The sequence below is a fragment of the Ranitomeya imitator genome, chromosome 7 (assembly GCF_032444005.1).
Source record: "Ranitomeya imitator isolate aRanImi1 chromosome 7, aRanImi1.pri, whole genome shotgun sequence".
NCBI lineage: Eukaryota > Metazoa > Chordata > Amphibia > Anura > Dendrobatidae > Ranitomeya > Ranitomeya imitator.
The window spans coordinates 221923285-221943757 of record NC_091288.1 but is presented as its reverse complement, the minus strand read 5'-3'; the positions used below and the strand labels follow the sequence as shown (position 1 = coordinate 221943757).

The 20473-nt window shown below is 49.5% G+C and overlaps 1 protein-coding gene across 1 annotated transcript in view; it reads left to right on the top strand.

Moving 5' to 3' along the window:
* The window catches only part of LOC138646054 (reticulocyte-binding protein homolog 2b-like), an 82352-nt gene extending 65233 nt beyond the window's left edge, over positions 1-17119 (top strand). The window contains exon 4 of the mRNA XM_069735523.1: positions 16511-17119. Coding sequence (XP_069591624.1) covers positions 16511-16965 — 455 coding nt within the window. The 3' untranslated portion in view covers positions 16966-17119. The remainder of the gene's footprint in view (positions 1-16510) is intronic.
* Positions 17120-20473: the final 3354 nt, after the last annotated feature.

Here is a 20473-nt window from a genome sequence, read left to right as displayed (position 1 = left end):
GAGGGGGGTGTTTTCAGCACAAAAAAAAATATGCTGAAAAACTCGGCTTATACACAAGTATAAATGGTATACTACAATATATTATATACACAGCGGCATATTATATACCGTGTTAAGGAATATAGAGCGGTGCATATATTATATAGTGTAGAGATGTGGCAGCAGTGTATATAGTGTGAATTCCACACTATATGCATAGCGCCATACTATATAAACATCTCTACACTATAAACCTCTCTACAATATTCGGTAATTAAGACAGCATTATACTATATTATGATGCATACATCACATAGGAGACACTGCGACTGCTGAACATATATCACATTGAAACTACTGTATATACAATAGTCGATACTGCGACTGATGTGTGTAGTTGTAGTATCACCTATATATTGTATGTGATACTGTGACTGCTGTACACACATTGTATAGATGAAACTGATTATATATATATATATATATATATATATATATACACATACATACATACATACATACATACATACATACATACACATACACTAGATGGTGGGCCGATTCAAACGCATCGGGTATTCTAGAATATGCATGTCCACGTAGCATATTGCCCAGCCACTTAGTTTATTGCCCAGCCACGTAGTTTATTGCCCAGCAACGTAGTATATTGCCCAGCCACGTAGTATATTTCCCAGCCACGTAGTGTATTGCCCAGTCACGTAGTATATTGCCCAGCCACGTAGTATATTGCCCAGCAACGTAGTATATTGCCCAGTCACGTAGTATATTGCCCAGCCACGTAGTATATTGCCCAACCACATAGTATATTGCCCAGTCACATAGTATATTGCCCAGTCACGTAGTATATTGCCCAGTCACGTAGTATATTGCCCAGTCACGTAGTATATTGCCCAGTCACGTAGTATATTGCCCAGCCACATAGTATATTGCCCAGTCACGTAGTATATTGCCCAGCCACATAGTATATTGCCCAGTCACATAGTATATTGCCCAGTCACGTATTATATTGCCCAGTCACGTAGTATATTGCCCAGCCACGTAGTATATTGCCCAGTCACGTAGTATATTGCCCAGTCACATAGTATATTGCCCAGCCACGTAGTATATTGCCCAGTCACGTAGTATATTGCCCAGTCACGTAGTATATTGCCCAGTCACGTAGTATATTGCCCAGTCACGTAGTATATTGCCCAGTCACGTAGTATATTGCCCAGTCACGTAGTATATTGCCCAGCCACGTAGTATATTGCCCAGTCACGTAGTATATTGCCCAGTCACGTAGTATATTGCCCAGCCACATAGTATATTGCCCAGTCACGTAGTATATTGCCCAGCCACATAGTATATTGCCCAGTCACATAGTATATTGCCCAGTCACGTATTATATTGCCCAGTCACGTAGTATATTGCCCAGCCACGTAGTATATTGCCCAGTCACGTAGTATATTGCCCAGTCACATAGTATATTGCCCAGCCACGTAGTATATTGCCCAGTCACGTAGTATATTGCCCAGTCACGTAGTATATTGCCCAGTCACGTAGTATATTGCCCAGTCACGTAGTATATTGCCCAGTCACGTAGTATATTGCCCAGTCACGTAGTATATTGCCCAGCCACGTAGTATATTGCCCAGTCACGTAGTATATTGCCCAGTCACGTATTATATTGCCCAGTCACGTAGTATATTGCCCAGCCACGTAGTATATTGCCCAGCCACATAGTATATTGCCCAGTCACGTAGTATATTGCCCAGTCACGTAGTATATTGCCCAGTCACGTAGTATATTGCCCAGCCACGTAATATTCAGCACAGAGCCACGTAGTATATTGGCCAGTCACGTAGGTATGTAACACTGCCCACGCAGTATTTAGCAGTGTGGGCACCATATCCTTGTTAAAAAAAAAAAATTAAAATTAAAAATAGTTATATACTCACCCCTGGGATCCAGCGAAGCTGTGTGATGCGGCCGCCATCTTCCATTCCCAGGAAACCGCCAGTGAGACCGCCAAGTCTTCTGGGTAAGTTCGCAATGCATCTCTGGGAACGGAAGATGGCGGCCGGCTGGAGCGCATCGTCCAATGACGGAAGGTGAGTATAGCAGGTTTTTGGTTTTTTTTATTAATATTTTTAACATTACATCTTTTTACTATTGATGCTGCATAGGCAGAATCAATAGTAAAAACTTGGTCACACAGGGTTAATAGCAGCGGTAACGGAATGCGTTACCCGTGCCATAACGCGGTCTGTTACCGCTGGCATTAACCCTGTGTGAGCGCTGACTGGAGGGGATTATGGAGCAGGCACTGACTGCGGGGAGTAAGGAGCGGGGAGTATGGAGCGGGCGCTGGGGACACTGACTGCGGGGAGTATGGAGCGGAGCGCCAGGCACACTGACTGCGGAGAGTATGGAGCGGGCGCCGGGCACACTGACTGCGGAGAGTATGGAGCGGGCGCCGGGCACACTGACTGCGGGGAGTATGGAGCGGGCGCTGGGGACACTGACTGCGGGGAGTATGGAGCGGAGCGCCAGGCACACTGACTGCGGAGAGTATGGAGCGGGCGCCGGGCACACTGACTGCGGAGAGTATGGAGCGGGCGCCGGGCACACTGACTGCGGGGAGTATGGAGCGGGCGCTGGGGACACTGACTGCGGGGAGTATGGAGCGGGGAGTATGGAGCAGGCGCAGGGGACACTGACTGCGGGGAGTATGGAGCGGGGAGTATGGAGCAGGCGCAGGGGACACTGACTGCGGGGAGTATGGAGCGGAGCGCCAGGCACACTGACTGCGGAGAGTATGGAGCGGGCGCCGGGCACACTGACTGCGGAGAGTATGGAGCGGGCGCCGGGCACACTGACTGCGGGGAGTATGGAGCGGGCGCCGGGCACACTGACTGCGGGGAGTATGGAGCGGGCGCCGGGCACACTGACTGCGGGGAGTATGGAGCGGGCGCCGGGCACACTGACTGCGGAGAGTATGGAGCGGGCGCTGGGGACACTGACTGCGGGGAGTATGGAGCGGGCGCTGGGGACACTGACTGCGGGGAGTATGGAGCGGGGAGTATGGAGCAGGCGCAGGGGACACTGACTGCGGAGAGTATGGAGCGGGCGCCGGGCACACTGACTGCGGGGAGTATGGAGCGGGCGCCGGGCACACTGACTGCGGGGAGTATGGAGCGGGCGCCGGGCACACTGACTGCGGGGAGTATGGAGCGGGCGCTGGGCACTGACTGCGGGGAGTATGGAGCGGGCGCCGGGCACACTGACTGCGGGGAGTATGGAGCGGGCGCTGGGCACTGACTGCGGGAAGTATGGAGTGGGCGGCGGGCACTGTGACTGCAGGGGAGTAGGGGAGGGACTAATCGGACTGTGCCCGTCGCTGATTGGTCGCGGCAGCCATGACAGGCAGCTGGCGAGACCAATCAGCAACGCTGGATTTCCGTTACGGAAGTTGAGGACAGAAAGACGGAAGTAACCCGTAGGCAATTATATATATAGATTAGATACAAATAGATAGTGCGACTATACACAGCAGTGTCACCTATATAACGTATATACATTAGTCTGTACATTATATAGGTGATACTGCAAATGTTGCATACACGTTATATAGGCGATACTGCTACTGCTGTATATAATGATAGTATCACCTATATATCATATATACAGCAGTCTATATTCATTATATAGGCAATACTGCTACTGATGTGTATATACGTTATATATAGGTGTTACTGCTGTGTATATATGTACGTGTGTGTGTGTGTGTATACATACACACACACACACACCAGTATCACCTACATAACGACATATATACAGAGAAGTATCACCTATATACACATCAGTAGCAGTATTGCCTATATAATGTGTATAGACTGCTATATATGCATTATATAGGTGATACTGCTGTATATAATCACTATACCACTATAATGCATGTATAGCACTCTATATCTTATATGGGTGACACTGCTACTTATGCGTATATACCTTATATAGGTGACACTGCAATGTGTGTGTATATATATATATATATATATATATATACACATACACATATACATACACACACATTGCAGTGTCACCTATATAAGGTATATACGCATAAGTAGCAGTGTCACCCATATAAGATATAGAGTGCTATACATGCATTATAGTGGTATAGTGATTATATACAGCAGTACCACCTATATAATGTATATATAGCAGTCTATACACATTATATAGGCAATACTGCTGTATATACATTAAAAAAAATCATCTTGGGACTCACCCAGGTCCCTGAGATGGGGGGAGGTCGGGAGGATGAAGAGCTGAGGTGGGTCGGGTGTCGCGTCCTGGCCAGCGTTGGCAGTGAAGAGGAGGAGAGGATCATCCCAGGGCCCAGGCATTGGTGAGCAGTCTTCTCTGACGCTGGTGCAGGCCGGCCAGCGTCAGACACCGTCTATGCGCGCGCGGCTTTTTGAAATATCACCATGTGCGCGCGCGCGCGCGCGCATGGTCTCCTGCTTGCCCACTCTGACTGATGGGCAGCAGACGAGCACGCGCAGGAATGAGGACCGCGGCCGTGCTCGCACACTAGTGCGGGCCGCGCGCGCGCCTGGTCTCCTGCTTGCCCGCTCTGACATGGGCAGCGCAGCAGCCGGCAGACGAGCACACGCAGGAACAAGGACCGCGGCCGTGCTCGCACACTAGTGCGGGCCGCCGCGGCACTTGTCAGAGCAGGCAACGCGCGCACATAGGGCCGGCTGGAGGGATGCGGCGCGCTATGTATTAAAATAGCTGCTGCTCCTCCAGCGGCCCTGTGTACCTGCTCAGGCACCGGCCCGGGGGGCAGATGCATTCCTGCCACCCGGCCCAGTCCGCCCCTGAGCGTCGCTATGTGTGACGGGGCCTTTACACACAGCAGAGATAAGAGGAGAGATCTTAGAATACTCAACATGAATAATCACCTAAATCATCATTCCAATTCAGGGACTATGGGATAATAATCACAGCAGTGATAATAATAAAAAATGGATATACCACTAATAATGCTCATCCAAATCAATGAGCAAGATGGGTCACTCTACCCATCAGACAGGCTTCAAGATAAATACTCATTGATTCAGCAGTTAAACATTAGGCAGTTATCATCCAGACTAATGATGAGGATATTAACAGGATAGATGTAAACCCAGTAGCGTAGCTACCAGGGGGGCAGAGGGGGCCACCGCCCCGGGTCCGGTGCTCAGAGGGGGCCCACCCGGAGCTACGCTACTGTAACTGTATCGGCGCACGCAGCGCGCCGACACAGTTACCTTCTGCGGCAGAGCAGGGAGAATCGATCTCCCTGCTCTGCAACACGCTTTGGGGCCCCTGAGCCTGTCACTGCACTGATGAGGGAAGGAGCGCTGCGCTCCTTCTCCCATCATCCCCCTGTCAGCGTCTGGCGTCACTGACGCCGATGCTGACAGTAGGCGCGATGACGTCAACCCCGGCGCCCGCTGTCAAAAGATGAGCGTGAGGTCGGAGCACCGCTGGAACAAGGAGGAAAAGAGGTGAGTATTTATTGTTTTTTTTTTATGGGGGATGCCTTATACTTCAGGATCTGCCTATAGGGGTGCTGCCTTATACTTCAGGATCTGCCTATAGGGGTGCTGCCTTATACTTCAGGATCTGCCTATAGGGGTGCTGCCTTATACTTCAGGATCTGCCTATGGGGTACTGCCTTTTAAAACAGGGTCTGCCTATGGGGTGCTTATACTACAGGGTCTGCCTATGGGGTGCTTATACTACAGGGTCTGCCTATGGGGTGCTGCCTTTTACTAGAGTCTGCCTATGGGGTGCTGCCTTATACTACAGGGTCTGCCTATGGGGTGCTGCCTTTTACTAGAGTCTGCCTATGGGGGGCTGCCTTATACAGCAGGGTCTACCTATATGGGTGTTGCCTTATATTTCAGAATCTGTCTAAGGGAGGCAGCCTTATACTGCAAGATCTGCCTATGGGGTGCTACCTTATACTACAGGGTCTGCCTATGGGGTGCTGTCTTATACTACAGGGTCTACCTATGAGGTGCTGTCTTATACTACAGGGTCTGCCTATGGGGGTACTGTCTTATACTACAGGGTCTGCCTATGGGGGCACTGTCTTATACTACAGGGTCTGCCTAGGGGGATGCTGTCTTGTCCTATAGAGTCTGCCTATGGGTGCTGCCTTGTGCTATAGAGTAGGCCTATGGGGAGTGCATTATACTATATGGAGACCTATGGGGAGTGCATTATACTATATGGAGGCTTATGGGGAATGCATTATACTATATGGAGACCTATGGGTAGTGCATTATATTTAGGATGATCTGGTGCATTATACTATATGGAGGACATCTAGTGGGCCATCTCTAAATTACAGTGAAGGGGCCATCATACAGTGTTGGAGCCATCAAACAGTTTGGGGGCTACTAAGGGGTCAGTATACTGTGTGGATGGTACTATACAGTGAGGAGGCATCATACTGTATAGGGGAACTGTACAGGGGGGAGACTTGGGACATTATTAAATGTAAAGTGGGCACTTCTTGTTATAGGGGATCTCAGGTTGCTGTGACTATCAAAGGGGCACACAGTGCAATATTACTTTCTAGGGAGCAAAATGTGGGCACTGTTTTCTAGGGCACTTGCACCCGGCATTACTATTTTATAGAGAGGTGCTTTAGAATTTAGAAGGCACAGAGAACCACACCGCAGGAGCAGTAATGAGGACACATACGGCAGCAGCAGCTCAGTATTGGGGTATCAGGTGCAGTAATAGGGTCACATACGGCAGCAGTGGCTCAGTATTGGGGTATCAGGTGCAGTAATAGGGACACATACGTCAGCAGCGGCTCAGTATTGGGGTATCAGGTGCAGTAATAGGGGCACATACGGCAGCAGCGGCTCAGTATTGGGGTATCAGGTGCAGTAATTGGGACACATACGGCAGCAGCGGCTCAGTATTTGGGTATCAGGTGCAGTAATAAGGACACATACGGCAGCAGTGGCTCAGTATTAGGGTATCAGGTGCAGTAATAGGAACACATACGGCAGCAGCGGCTCAGTATTGGGGTATCAGGTGCAGTAATAGGGACACATACGGCAGCAGCAGCTCAGTATTGGGGTATCAGGTACAGTAATATGGACACATACGGCAGCAGAGGCTCAGTATTGGGGTATCAGGGCAGTAATAGGGACAAATACGGCAGCAGCGGCTCAGTATTGGGGTATCAGGTGTAGTAATAGGGACACATACGGCAGCAGCGGCTCAGTATCGGGGTATCAGGTGCAGTAATAGGGACACATACGGCAGCAGCGGCTCAGTATTGGGGTATCAGGTGCAGTAATAGGGACACATACGGCAGCAGCGGCTCAGTATTGGGCTATCAGGTGCAGTAATAGGGACACATACGGCAGCAGCTCAGTATTGGGGTATCAGGGCAGTAATAGGGTCACATATGGCAGCAGCGGCTCAGTATTGGGGTATCAGGTGCAGTAATAAGGACACATACGGCAGCAGCGGCTCAGTATTGGGGTATCAGGTGCAGTAATAGGGACACATACGGCAGCAGAGGCTCAGTATTGGGGTATCAGGGGCAGTAATAGGGACACATACGGCAGCAGCGGCCCAGTATTGGGCTATCAGGTGCAGTAATAGGGACACATACGGCAGCAGCTCAGTATTGGGGTATCAGGGCAGTAATAGGGACACATACGGCAGCAGCAGCTCAGTATTGGGGTATCAGGGCAGTAATAGGGACACATACGGCAGCAGCGGCTCAGTATTGGGGTATCAGGTGCAGTAATAGGGACACATACGGCAGCAGCGGCTCAGTATTGGGGTATCAGGGGCAGTAATAGGGACACATACGGCAGCAGCGGCTCAGTATTGGGGTATCAGGGGCAGTAATAAAATTACATACGGCAGCAACGGCTCAGTATTAGGGTATCAGGTGCAGTAATAGGGTCACATACGGCAGCAGCGGCTCAGTATTGGGGTATCAGGTGCAGTAATAGGGACACATACGGCAGCAGTGGCTCAGTATTGGGGTATCAGGTGCAGTAATAGGGACACATACGGCAGCAGCAGCTCAGTATTGGGGTATCAGGTGCAGTAATAGGGACACATACGGCAGCAGCGGCTCAGTATTGGGGTATCAGGTGCAGTAATAGGGACACATACGGCAGCAGCGGCTCAGTATTGGGGTATCAGGTGCAGTAATAGGGTCACATACGGCAGCAACGGCTCAGTATTAGGGTATCAGGTGCAGTAATAGGATCACATACGGCAGCAGCGGCTCAGTATTGGGGTGTCAGGGGCAGTAATAGGGACACATACGGCAGCAGTGGCTCAGTATTGGGGTATCAGGTGCAGTAATAAGGTCACATACGGCAGCAACGGCTCAGTATTAGGGTATCAGGTGCAGTAATAGGATCACATACGGCAGCAGCGGCTCAGTATTGGGGTATCAGGGGCAGTAATAGGGACACATACGACAGCAGCGGGTCAGTATTGGGGTATCAGGGACAGTAATAGGGACACATACGGCAGCAGCGGCTCAGTATCGGGGTATCAGGTGTAGTAATAGGGACACATACGGCAGCAGCGGCTCAGTATCGGGGTATCAGGTGTAGTAATAGGGACAAATACGGCAGCAGGGGCTCAGTATTGGGGTATCAGGTGCAGTAATAGGGACACATACGGCAGCAGCGGATCAGTATTGGGGTATCAGGTGCAGTAATAGGGACACATACGGCAGCAGCGGCTCAGTATTGGGGTATCAGGTGCAGTAATAGGGACACATACACCAGCAGCGGCTCAGTACTGGGGTATCAGGGGCAGTAATATGGATACATACGGCAGCAGCGGCTCAGTATTGGGGTATCAGGGGCAGTAATAGGGACACATACGGCAGCAGAGGCTCAGTATTGGGGTATTAGGGGCAGTAATAGGGACACATACGTCAGCAGCGGCTCAGTATTGGGGTATCAGGTGCAGTAATAGGGACACATACGGCAGCAGCAGCTCAGTATTGGGGTATCAGGTACAGTAATAGGGACACATACGGCAGCAGAGGCTCAGTATTGGGGTATCAGGTGCAGTAATAGGGACACATACGGCAGCAGAGGCTCAGTATTGGGGTATCAGGTGCAGTAATAGGGACACATACGGCAGCAGAGGCTCAGTATTGGGGTATCAGGTGCAGTAATAGGGACACATACGGCAGCAGCGGCTCAGTATTGGGGTATCAGGTGCAGTAATAGGGACACATACGGCAGCAGAGGCTCAGTATTGGGGTATCAGGTGCAGTAATAGGGACACATACGGCAGCAGCGGCTCAGTATTGGGGTATCAGGTGCAGTAATAGGGACACATACGGCAGCAGCAGCTCAGTATTGGGGTATCAGGTACAGTAATAGGGACACATACGGCAGCAGAGGCTCAGTATTGGGGTATCAGGTGCAGTAATAGGGACACATACGGCAGCAGAGGCTCAGTATTGGGGTATCAGGTGCAGTAATAGGGACACATACGGCAGCAGAGGCTCAGTATTGGGGTATCAGGTGCAGTAATAGGGACACATACGGCAGCAGCGGCTCAGTATTGGGGTATCAGGTGCAGTAATAGGGACACATACGGCAGCAGAGGCTCAGTATTGGGGTATCAGGTGCAGTAATAGGGACACATACGGCAGCAGCGGCTCAGTATTGGGGTATCAGGTACAGTAATATGGACACATACGGCAGCAGAGGCTCAGTATTGGGGTATCAGGGCAGTAATAGGGACACATACGGCAGCAGCGGCTCAGTATTTGGGTATCAGGTGCAGTAATAGGGACACATACGGCAGCAGCGGCTCAGTATTGGGATATCAGGTGCAGTAATAGGGACACATACGGCAGCAGCGGCTCAGTATTGGGGTATCAGGTGTAGTAATAGGGACACATACGGCAGCAGCGGCTCAGTATCGGGGTATCAGGTGCAGTAATAGGGACACATACGGCAGCAGCGGCTCAGTATTGGGGTATCAGGTGCAGTAATAAGGACACATACGGCAGCAGCGGCTCAGTATTGGGCTATCAGGTGCAGTAATAGGGACACATACGGCAGCAGAGGCTCAGTATTGGGCTATCAGGTGCAGTAATAGGGACACATACGGCAGCAGCGGCTCAGTATTGGGCTATCAGGTGCAGTAATAGGGACACATACGGCAGCAGCTCAGTATTGGGGTATCAGGGCAGTAATAGGGTCACATATGGCAGCAGCGGCTCAGTATTGGGGTATCAGGTGCAGTAATAAGGACACATACGGCAGCAGCGGCTCAGTATTGGGGTATCAGGTGCAGTAATAGGGACACATACGGCAGCAGAGGCTCAGTATTGGGGTATCAGGGGCAGTAATAAAATTACATACGGCAGCAACGGCTCAGTATTGGGGTATCAGGTGCAGTAATAAGGACACATACGGCAGCAGCGGCTCAGTATTGGGATATCAGGTGCAGTAATAAGGACACATACGGCAGCAGAGGCTCAGTATTGGGGTATCAGGTGCAGTAATAGGGACACATACGGCAGCAGCGGCTCAGTATTGGGGTATCAGGTGCAGTAATAGGGACACATACGGCAGCAGAGGCTCAGTATTGGGGTATCAGGGGCAGTAATAAAATTACATACGGCAGCAGCGGCTCAGTATTGGGGTATCAGGTGCAGTAATAAGGACACATACGGCAGCAGAGGCTCAGTATTGGGGTATCAGGGGCAGTAATAAAATTACATACGGCAGCAGTGGCTCAGTATTGGGGTATCAGGTGCAGTAATAGGGTCACATACGGCAGCAGCGGCTCAGTATTGGGGTATCAGGTGCAGTAATAGGGACACATACGGCAGCAGTGGCTCAGTATTGGGGTATCAGGTGCAGTAATAGGGACACATACGGCAGCAGCGGCTCAGTACTGGGGTATCAGGGGCAGTAATAGGGACACATACGGCAGCAGCGGCTCAGTATTGGGGTATCAGGGGCAGTAATAGGGACACATACGGCAGCAGCGGCTCAGTATTGGGGTATCAGGGGCAGTAATAGGGACACATACGGCAGCAGCGGCTCAGTATTGGGGTATCAGGTGCAGTAATAGGGACACATACGGCCGCAGCGGCTCAGTATTGGGGTATCAGGGGCAGTAATAGGGACACATACGACAGCAGAGGCTCAGTATTGGGGTATCAGGTGCAGTAATAGGGACACATACGGCAGCAGCGGCTCAGTATTGGGGTATCAGGGGCAGTAATAGGGACACATACGGCAGCAGCAGCTCAGTATTGGGGTATCAGGGTCAGTAATAGGGTCACATACGGCAGCAGAGGCTCAGTATTGGGGTATCAGGGGCAGTAATAGGGTCACATATGGCAGCAGCGGCTCAGTATTAGGGTATCAGGTGCAGTAATAGGATCACATACGGCAGCAGCGGCTCAGTATTGGGGTGTCAGGGGCAGTAATAGGGACACATACGGCAGCAGCGGCTCAGTATTGGGGTATCAGGGGCAGTAATAGGGACACATACGACAGCAGTGGCTCAGTATTTGGGTATCAGGGACAGTAATAGGGACACATACGGCAGCAGCGGCTCAGTATCGGGGTATCAGGTGTAGTAATAGGGACAAATACGGCAGCAGGGGCTCAGTATTGGGGTATCAGGTGCAGTAATAGGGACACATACGGCAGCAGCGGATCAGTATTGGGGTATCAGGTGCAGTAATAGGGACACATACACCAGCAGCGGCTCAGTATTGGGGTATCAGGTGCAGTAATAGGGACACATACGGCAGCAGTGGCTCAGTATTGGGGTATCAGGGGCAGTAATAGGGACACATACGGCAGCAGCGGCTCAGTATTGGGGTATCAGGGGCAGTAATAGGGACACATATGGCAGCAGCGGCTCAGTATTGGGGTATCTGGTGCAGTAATAGGGACACATACGGCAGCAGCGGCTCAGTATCTGGGTATCAGGGGCAGTAATAGGGACACATACGGCAGCAGCGGCTCAGTATTGGGGTATCAGGGGCAGTAATAGGGACACATACGGCAGCAGCGGCTCAGTATTGGGGTATCAGGTACAGTAATAGGGTCACATACGGCAGCAGCGGCTCAGTATTGGGATATCAGGTGTAGTAATAGGGTCACATACGGCAGCAGTGGCTCAGTATTGGGGGTATCATGTGCAGTAATAGGGACACTTACGGCAGCAGTGGCTCAGTATTAGGGTATCAGGTGCAGTAATAGGGACACATACGGCAGCAGCGGCTCAGTATTGGGGTATCAGGTGCAGTAATAGGGACACATACGGCAGCAGCGGCTCAGTATTGGGGTATCAGGTGCAGTAATAGGGACACATACGGCAGCAGCGGCTCAGTACTGGGGTATCAGGGGCAGTAATAGGGACACATACGGCAGCAGCGGCTCAGTATTGGGGTATCAGGGGCAGTAATAGGGACACATATGGCAGCAGCGGCTCAGTATTGGGGTATCAGGGGCAGTAATAGGGACACATACGGCAGCAGCAGCTCAGTATTGGGGTATCAGGGTCAGTAATAGGGACACATACGGCAGCAGCGGCTCAGTATTGGGGTATCAGGTGCAGTAATAGGACACATACGGCAGCAGAGGCTCAGTATTTGGATATCAGGGGCAGTAATAGGACACATACGGCAGCAGCGGCTCAGTATTGGGGTATCAGGTGCAGTAGTAGGGACACATACGGCAGCAGTGGCTCAGTAATGGGGTATCAGCGGCAGTAATAGGGACACATTCGGCAGCGGCGGCTTAGTATTGGGGTATCAGGTGCAGTAATAGGGACACATACGGCAGCGGCGGCTCAGTATTGGGGTATCAGGGGCAGTAATAAGGACACATACGGCAGCAGCGGCTCAGTATTGGGGTATCAGGGGCAGTAATGGGGTCACATACGGCAGCGGCGGCTCAGTATTGGGGTATCAGGTGCAGTAATAGGGACACATACGGCAGCGGCGGCTCAGTATTGGGGTATCAGGTGCAGTAATAGGGACACATACGGCAGCAGCGGCTCAGTATTGGGGTATCAGGTGCAGTAATAGGGACACATACGGCAGCAGCGGCTCAGTATTGGGATATCAGGTGCAGTAATAGGGACACATACGGCAGCAGCGGCTCAGTATTGGGGTATCAGGTGTAGTAATTGGGACACATACGGTAGCAGCGGCTCAGTATTGGGATATCAGGTGCAGTAATAGGGACACATACGGCAGCAGCGGCTCAGTATTGGGGTATCAGGTGCAGTAATAGGGACACATACGGCAGCAGCGGCTCAGTATTGGGGTATCAGGTGTAGTAATAGGGTCACATACGGCAGCAGCGGCTCAGTATTGGGGTATCAGGTGCAGTAATAGGGACACATATGGCAGCAGCGGCTCAGTATTGGGATATCAGGTGCAGTAATAGGGACACATACGGCAGCAGAGGCTCAGTATTGGGGTATCAGGTACAGTAATAGGGACACATACGGCAGCAGCGGCTCAGTATTGGGGTATCAGGGGCAGTAATAGGGACACATACGGCAGCAGCGGCTCAGTATTGGGGTATCAGGGGAAGTAATAAGGACACATTTGGCAGCAGCGGCTCAGTATTGGGGTATCAGCAGGATGAGGAGTTTGTGCAGATTGGGAATAGATGGTGATGGACCAGGAATGTGAGAAGTGAAATGAGTCTTTGTTGTAATCTCTGCAGAAGAGTTCTGGCTGGAAGAAGTTGTCATGTCGGTCTGGGCCAGATGGAAAAGACGGGAAAAGTGAACGATTCCATCAGAGAACGTCAGCAGTAAGTCATTATCTGTACCTGTGCTGTAATCTCTTATATGTTCTGTAGGGCTGGTATCTACCACTGACCATATGGCGGTAATATCCATATTGGTCTTTATATAGAGATTATCTTCAGTAACAGCGCAGTCATCTGCTGAGGTTCTCCTCCACTATTAGGGGGCGTCACCGAATTGTAATGAAGGTCACCTGGTTAGGGGCCACTCAGAAGCGTCGCCCCCACTGAACCAAAACCCTAGCTGCGCCTCTGTGTAAACCAATGTAGGTAAGGCAGCACTCATCCAAACTGAAGGTTAGGGTCTACTATATTGCCTCAATGCGTAGTCCCCTTGGCTCATCAGGAGGCTTCGTATAGATAGCAGGTCATAGTGATGTCTGATGTTGTAGGAGTCCGCTATACAAACCCTGGCAAAAATTATGATATCACCGGCCTTGGAGGATGTTCATTCAGTTGTTTAATTTTGTACAAAAAAAGCAGATCACAGACATGGCTTTAAGAAACAGTAAAAGAAATCAAGAACCAAAAATGTGGTAGTCAGTAATGGTTATTTTTTTAGAACAAGCAGAGGGAAAAAATTATGGAATCACTCAATTCTGAGGGAAAAATTATGGAATCGCCCTGTAAATTTTCATACCCAAAACTAACACCTGCATCAAATTAGATCTGCTTGTTAGTCTGCATCTAAAAAGGAGTGATCACACCTTGGAGAGCTGTTGCACCAAGTGGACTGACATGAATCATGGCTCCAACACGAGAGATGTTAATTGAAACAAAGGAGAGGATTATCAAACTCTTAAAAGAGGGTAAATCATCACACAATGTTTCAAAAGATGTTGGTTGTTCACAGTCAGCTGTGTCTAAAATCTGGACCAAATACAAACAACATGGGAAGGTTGTTAAAGGCAAACATACTGGTAGACCAAGGAAGACATCAAAGCGTCAAGACTTGAAACTTAAAGCAATATGTCGCCAAAACAGGAAATGCACAAAAAAAAGAGGAACAAATGGGAGGAAACTGGAGTCAACGTCTGTGACCGAATTGTAAGAAACCGCCTAAAGGAAATGGGATTTACATACAGAGAAGCTAAACGAAAGCCATCATTAACACCTCAACCGAAAAAACAAGGTTACAATGGGCTAAGGAAAAGCAATCGTGGACTGCGGATGACTGGATGAAAGTCATATTCAGTGATGAATCACAAATCTGCACTGGACAAGGTGATGATGATGGATCTTTTGTTTGGTGCCGTTCCAATGAGATTTATAAAGATGACTGCCTGAAGAGAACATGCAGATTCCACAGTCATTGATGATATGGGGCCGCATGTCAGGTAAAGGCACTGGGGAGATGGCTGTCATTACATCTCCAATAATTGCACAAGTTTATGTTGATATTTTGGACACTTTTCTTATCCCATCAATTGAAAGGATGTTTGGGGATGATGAAATCATTTCTCAAGATGATAATGCATCCTGCCATAGAGCAAAAACTGCAAACATTCATTGAAAAAAGACACATAAGGTCAATGTCATGGGCTGCAAATAGTCCGGATCTCAATCCAATAGAAAATCTTTGTTGGAAGTTGAAGAAAATGGTCGATGACAAGAATCCAACCTGCAAAGCTGATCTGGGGACAGCAACCAGAGAAAGTTGGAGGCAGAATGATGAAGAGTCCTGTGTGACACACATTAAGTCCAGGCCTCAGAGACTGCAAGCTGTAAGAAAAGCCAGAGGTGGTGCAACAAAATACTAGTGATGTTTTTTGTTTGTTTGTTTTTCATGATTCCATAATTTTTTCCTCAGAATTGAGTGATTCCATAATTTTTTCCCTCTGCTTGATTAAAAAAGTGACCATTACTGACTGCCACATTGTTTGTTCTTGATTTCTTTTAGTGTTTCTTAAAGCCAGAAAGTTGCCATTGAAATGACTTTAGTTTGTGCCAGGTCTGTGATCGGCTTTTTTTCTACAAAATAAAACAACTGAATGAACATCCTCCGAGGCCGGAGATTCCATAATTTTTGCCAGCGGTTGTATAAGAATCAATCAGAGTAAGGCAGTTTACTCTCACGGACTTATCAGTTTTGGAACCACCAATGATGGCTACACAAGCTCTTTGATTTTATTTGTTGCCATATCTACAGGATCATTAATTGTTGAGACATCCTTATAATCATACAATTGCATTATCATATTAATTGACCTGCTGATGATTTGGAATTTTGGTATCATTTTTCCTGCTTCTGACATTTGGCGGTTGGTAGCTGAACATGTTAACCTCACTATTGTGACTGACATATCTCGGTTAACACTGACGGTCAGCTATTTCATAAGTTACAAATACTCTTTATCTTTTCCTCTTATCATAGGGTGTAATAGGAACCCTAAGGACAGCCGCCGATGAGCGCCACTGTCACTACATACAGGGCACCAACCTCCGCTGGCAGGCAGGAGCTGGGAATAGGACCCTCACTTGGGCTGCGTTAGATCATCTGCACTTTTTCTTCTATTGATTGGTTATCTACATATATATGTGCTTTGTGTCTGTTTGGGACAATTGTCCGTCCAGTTTTAACAAGCACTTAATAAACCATGAATACAGTAATGGTCGTATCATCCCAGATCATCCGCTCACATCTGTGTCTCTTGCAGGACTCTTCCCCATTGTTGTCATCACCAAAAAAACCAGTGGAAACTTCATGGAGATTGAGAAGATGTTCAAACTGAAAGGAGCCGAGAATATAATCTCTATAGAGAACTACACGGAGAAAGATCATATCAAAACCCGAGGGAAAACCAGCGATATCCTGAAGGTTATTCACAGCGCCCTGGAAGACGTCAAATATCGGCTGAGACAAGAAAGAAATCCCCAGAAAGACTGGAGGCAACGGAAGAAGTTCATGTTGGAGTATATACATAAGGCGGACCTGGAGATGAAAGAAGAGGAAAGGAATAAAAAGGAAGCAATGAGAAGAGCAGAAGAAAAGAAAAGAGAGGAAGCAACAAGAAGAGCAGAAGAAAAGAAAAGAGAGGAAGCAACGAGAAGAGCCGAAAAAAGACCAGAGGCAAACCCAACAACTCAAGAAAATAGTTGTATTATAATGTAAACCTCGCTATCATTACCGGCTCGTAAAAGCATGGACCGATCTGTGTCCTAATAAAAGTGTTTACGTAATAACCAAAAGGAGGGAATTGTATGTAAACCGCTAGTGCTGAAATGCTTATATTATACCCTGATGCTAAATATACTCGTCTACATCTTATCAAAGTCTTTGTCTTCCTTTCCTGTGTGCAGAATTATTAGACAAGTGTGAATTGTGACCAAATCGCCATTTTCTGCAGATTTCCCGCCTCTGACTTTTATAAACCTGAATGCTGATTGGATAAAGCAGATCAGGTGACGCGTATTTGTGTGATGAGGGGGAGTGGCCTCACTATGCCCCGCCTTTTATCAGGGTGTACAAAATTAATAGGAGCTTGTCCTCATCAGGCAAAAATGGCCAAAAAGAGATTTCCCGACTCTGAGAAGTCCCAGATTATTCCCAGTCTACAGAGCACGCGGCTCCTGAGATTTTCAGATATTAGAGCTGAGGTGAGGAGGCCGAACTCAACCACCACTGAGCAAGACACCAAAGTACAAGGTGCTCAGAGACATGGCCGAGGTGAGGAGGCAGAGTCGACCACCACTGAGCAAGACAGAGAAGTACAAGGTGCTCAGTGCTCAGAGACACGGCCGAGGTGAGGAGGCCGAGCCCGACCACCACTGAGCAAGACACAGAAGTACAAGGCATTCAGAGACACGGCCGAGGTGAGGAGGCTGAGCCCGACCTCCACTAAGCAAGACACCAAAGTACAAGGTGCTCCGAGACATGGCCGAAGTAAGGAGGCAGAGTCGACCACTACTGAGCAAGACACAAAAGTACAAGGTGTTCACTCCTCAGAGACACGGCCGAGGTGAGGCCTCCTCACCTCGCACGACCAACAGTGAGCAAGACACAGAAGTACAAGGTGCTCAGTGCTCAGAGACACGGCTGAGGTGAGGAGGCCGAGCCTGACCACCACTGAGCAAGACACAGAAGTACAAGGTGCTCAGTGCTCAGAGACACGGCTGAAGTGAGGAGGCCGAGCCTGACCACTACTGAGCACAACACAGAAGTACAAGGTGCTCAGACACACAGCCGAGGTGAGGAGGCCAAGCCCGACCACTACTGAGCAAGACACCGAAGTACAAGGTTTTCAATGCTCAGAGACACGGCCGAGGAGAGGAGGCCGAGCCCGATTACCACTGAGAAAGACACAGACATTCAGCCTCCTCATCTCAGCTGTGTCTCTCAGCACTGAACACCTTGTACTTCTGTGTCTTGCTCAGTAGTGGTCGGGCTCAGCCTCCTCACCTCGGCCGTGTCACTGAACACCTTGTACTTCTGTGTCTTGCTCAGTGGTGGTTGAGTTCGGCCTCCTCATCTCGGCTGTGTCTCTGAGCACCTTGTACTTCTGTGTCTTGCTCAGTGGTGGTCGGGCTCAGCCTCCTCACCTCAGCCATGTTTCTGAGCACCTTGTACTTTGATGTCTTGCTCAGTGGTGGTCGGGCTTCGCCTCCTCACCTCAGCCATGTCTCTGAGCACCTTGTTCTTCTTTGTCTTGCTCAGTAGTGGTCGGGCTCGGCCTCCTCACCTTGGCTGTGTCTCTGAGCAACTTGTACTTTTGTGTCTTGCTCAGTGCTGGTCGGGTTCGGCCTCCTCACCTTGGCTGTGTCTCTGAGCACCTTGTACTTCTGTGTCTTGCTCAGTGGTGGTTGGGTTCGGCCTCCTCACCTTGGCTGTGTCTCTGAGCACCTTGTACTTCTGTGTCTTGCTCAGTGGTGGTCGGGCTCGGCCTCCTCACCTCGGCTGTGTATCTGAGCACCTTGAACTTTGATGTCTTGCTCAGTGGTGGTCAGGCTTCGCCTCCTAACCTCAGCCATGTCTCTGAGCACCTTGTTCTTCTTTGTCTTGCTCAGTAGTGGTCGGGCTCGGCCTCCTCACCTTGGCTGTGTCTCTGAGCACCTTGTACTTTTGTGTCTTGCTCAGTGGTGGTCAGGTTCGGCCTCCTCACCTTGGCTGTGTCTCTGAGCACCTTGTACTTCTGTGTCTTGGTCAGTGGTGGTCGGGCTCAGCCTCCTCACCTCGGCCGTGTCTCTGAGCACTGAAGACCTTGAAATAAATGAAAAAAATGCAGAAACAGAAAAACCCAAGGTGGTAAAGGGGTTAACCATTTTTCTCAAATGAGTTGCTACACAGGCATAACGTTATCCACAATCGACTCCACTTTGTGTGCTGAGTAGTAGAGCTGGGCGGCCCCTGGATGTTCAGGTCCAGCGGGTTTGACCGAACAATTTAATAAGTTCAGGTTTGGGTATGGGAACAGTGCCTGGACCTGAACTGGGACCCCATTCTGAATGGGGAGCCTGAATATCCAGTGTTTGTCACTCTGTCATGTGCAGCGTGGCAAACACTGCTTCTGATCGGCGGTAAAATCATTACTGCCAGTTAGACAGCCACGGTTCCCACTCCCACAAAGGACAGTGTGAGCCTGCAGCTAAGATCGAAGGTAAAAAGTTTACCTCCTGTCACTGGCATCGGCTGATGGGATGACTATTCCCAGCAGCCTATGCCTGCTGCCACTAATAACAGTGAGAGCAAGCGCAGCTGATGGGAGTATTCATCAGCTGACGCCTGTGTGCTAAATAAGTAAAAAAAAAAAAACAGTGTGGGATCCCCAGTATTTTTGATAACCAGCCAGGCAAAACTGACAGCTGGAGGCTGCAAATCTCACCTGTCAGGGTTATCAAGGATAGTTATCAAGAAGAGAGAGGTCCCGGAGCCGATTTTAAAAATTATTTAAATAAATAATTTAAAAAAAAAGTGTGGGGTCCCCTTGATTTTTGACAACCAGCCAATCCAAAGCAGACAGCTGTGGGTTGGTATTTTCAGGCTGATAACAGGCCATGGATATTGGCTCCCCAGCCTAAAAATAGCAGCCCGCAGCCACCCAGAAAAGGTACATCTATTAGATGCACCAATTCGGGCGCATTGCCTGGCTCTTCCCACTTGCCCTGGAGCAGTGGCAAGTGGGGTTCATATTTGTGGGGTTGATGTCACCTTTGTATTGACCGGTGACAGGTAATTCACACTCTGCTCTGCCCTTCGGTTTTTTAGAAGGAACGTGCAGCAACTTGGAGGCCTTTAAGGCAGTTTAGGCCTGAATGGCCATCTCCTTGTCTGTAGTTAGGTCTGTTTCTGAACATGAAAGCACCATTAGGGACAGCGGAATGAGGATATCTAGTCTGTACAGGAGTGGGCAGGGTAAGTTGCAGTTTTTAGTGTTTAACCTATTTTCCTGAATGAGTAAGCATAACACACAGCTGATGTGAGAAGGCTGAGCCCGACCACCACTGAGCAAGACACAGAAGTAACAGGTGTTCAGTGCTCAGAGACACGGCCGAGGTGAGGAGGCTGAGCCCGACCACCACTGAGCAAGACGCAGAAGTAACAGGTGTTCAGTGCTCAGAGACACGGCCGAGGTGAGGAGGCTGAGCCCGACCACCACGGAGCAAGACGCAGAAGTAACAGGTGT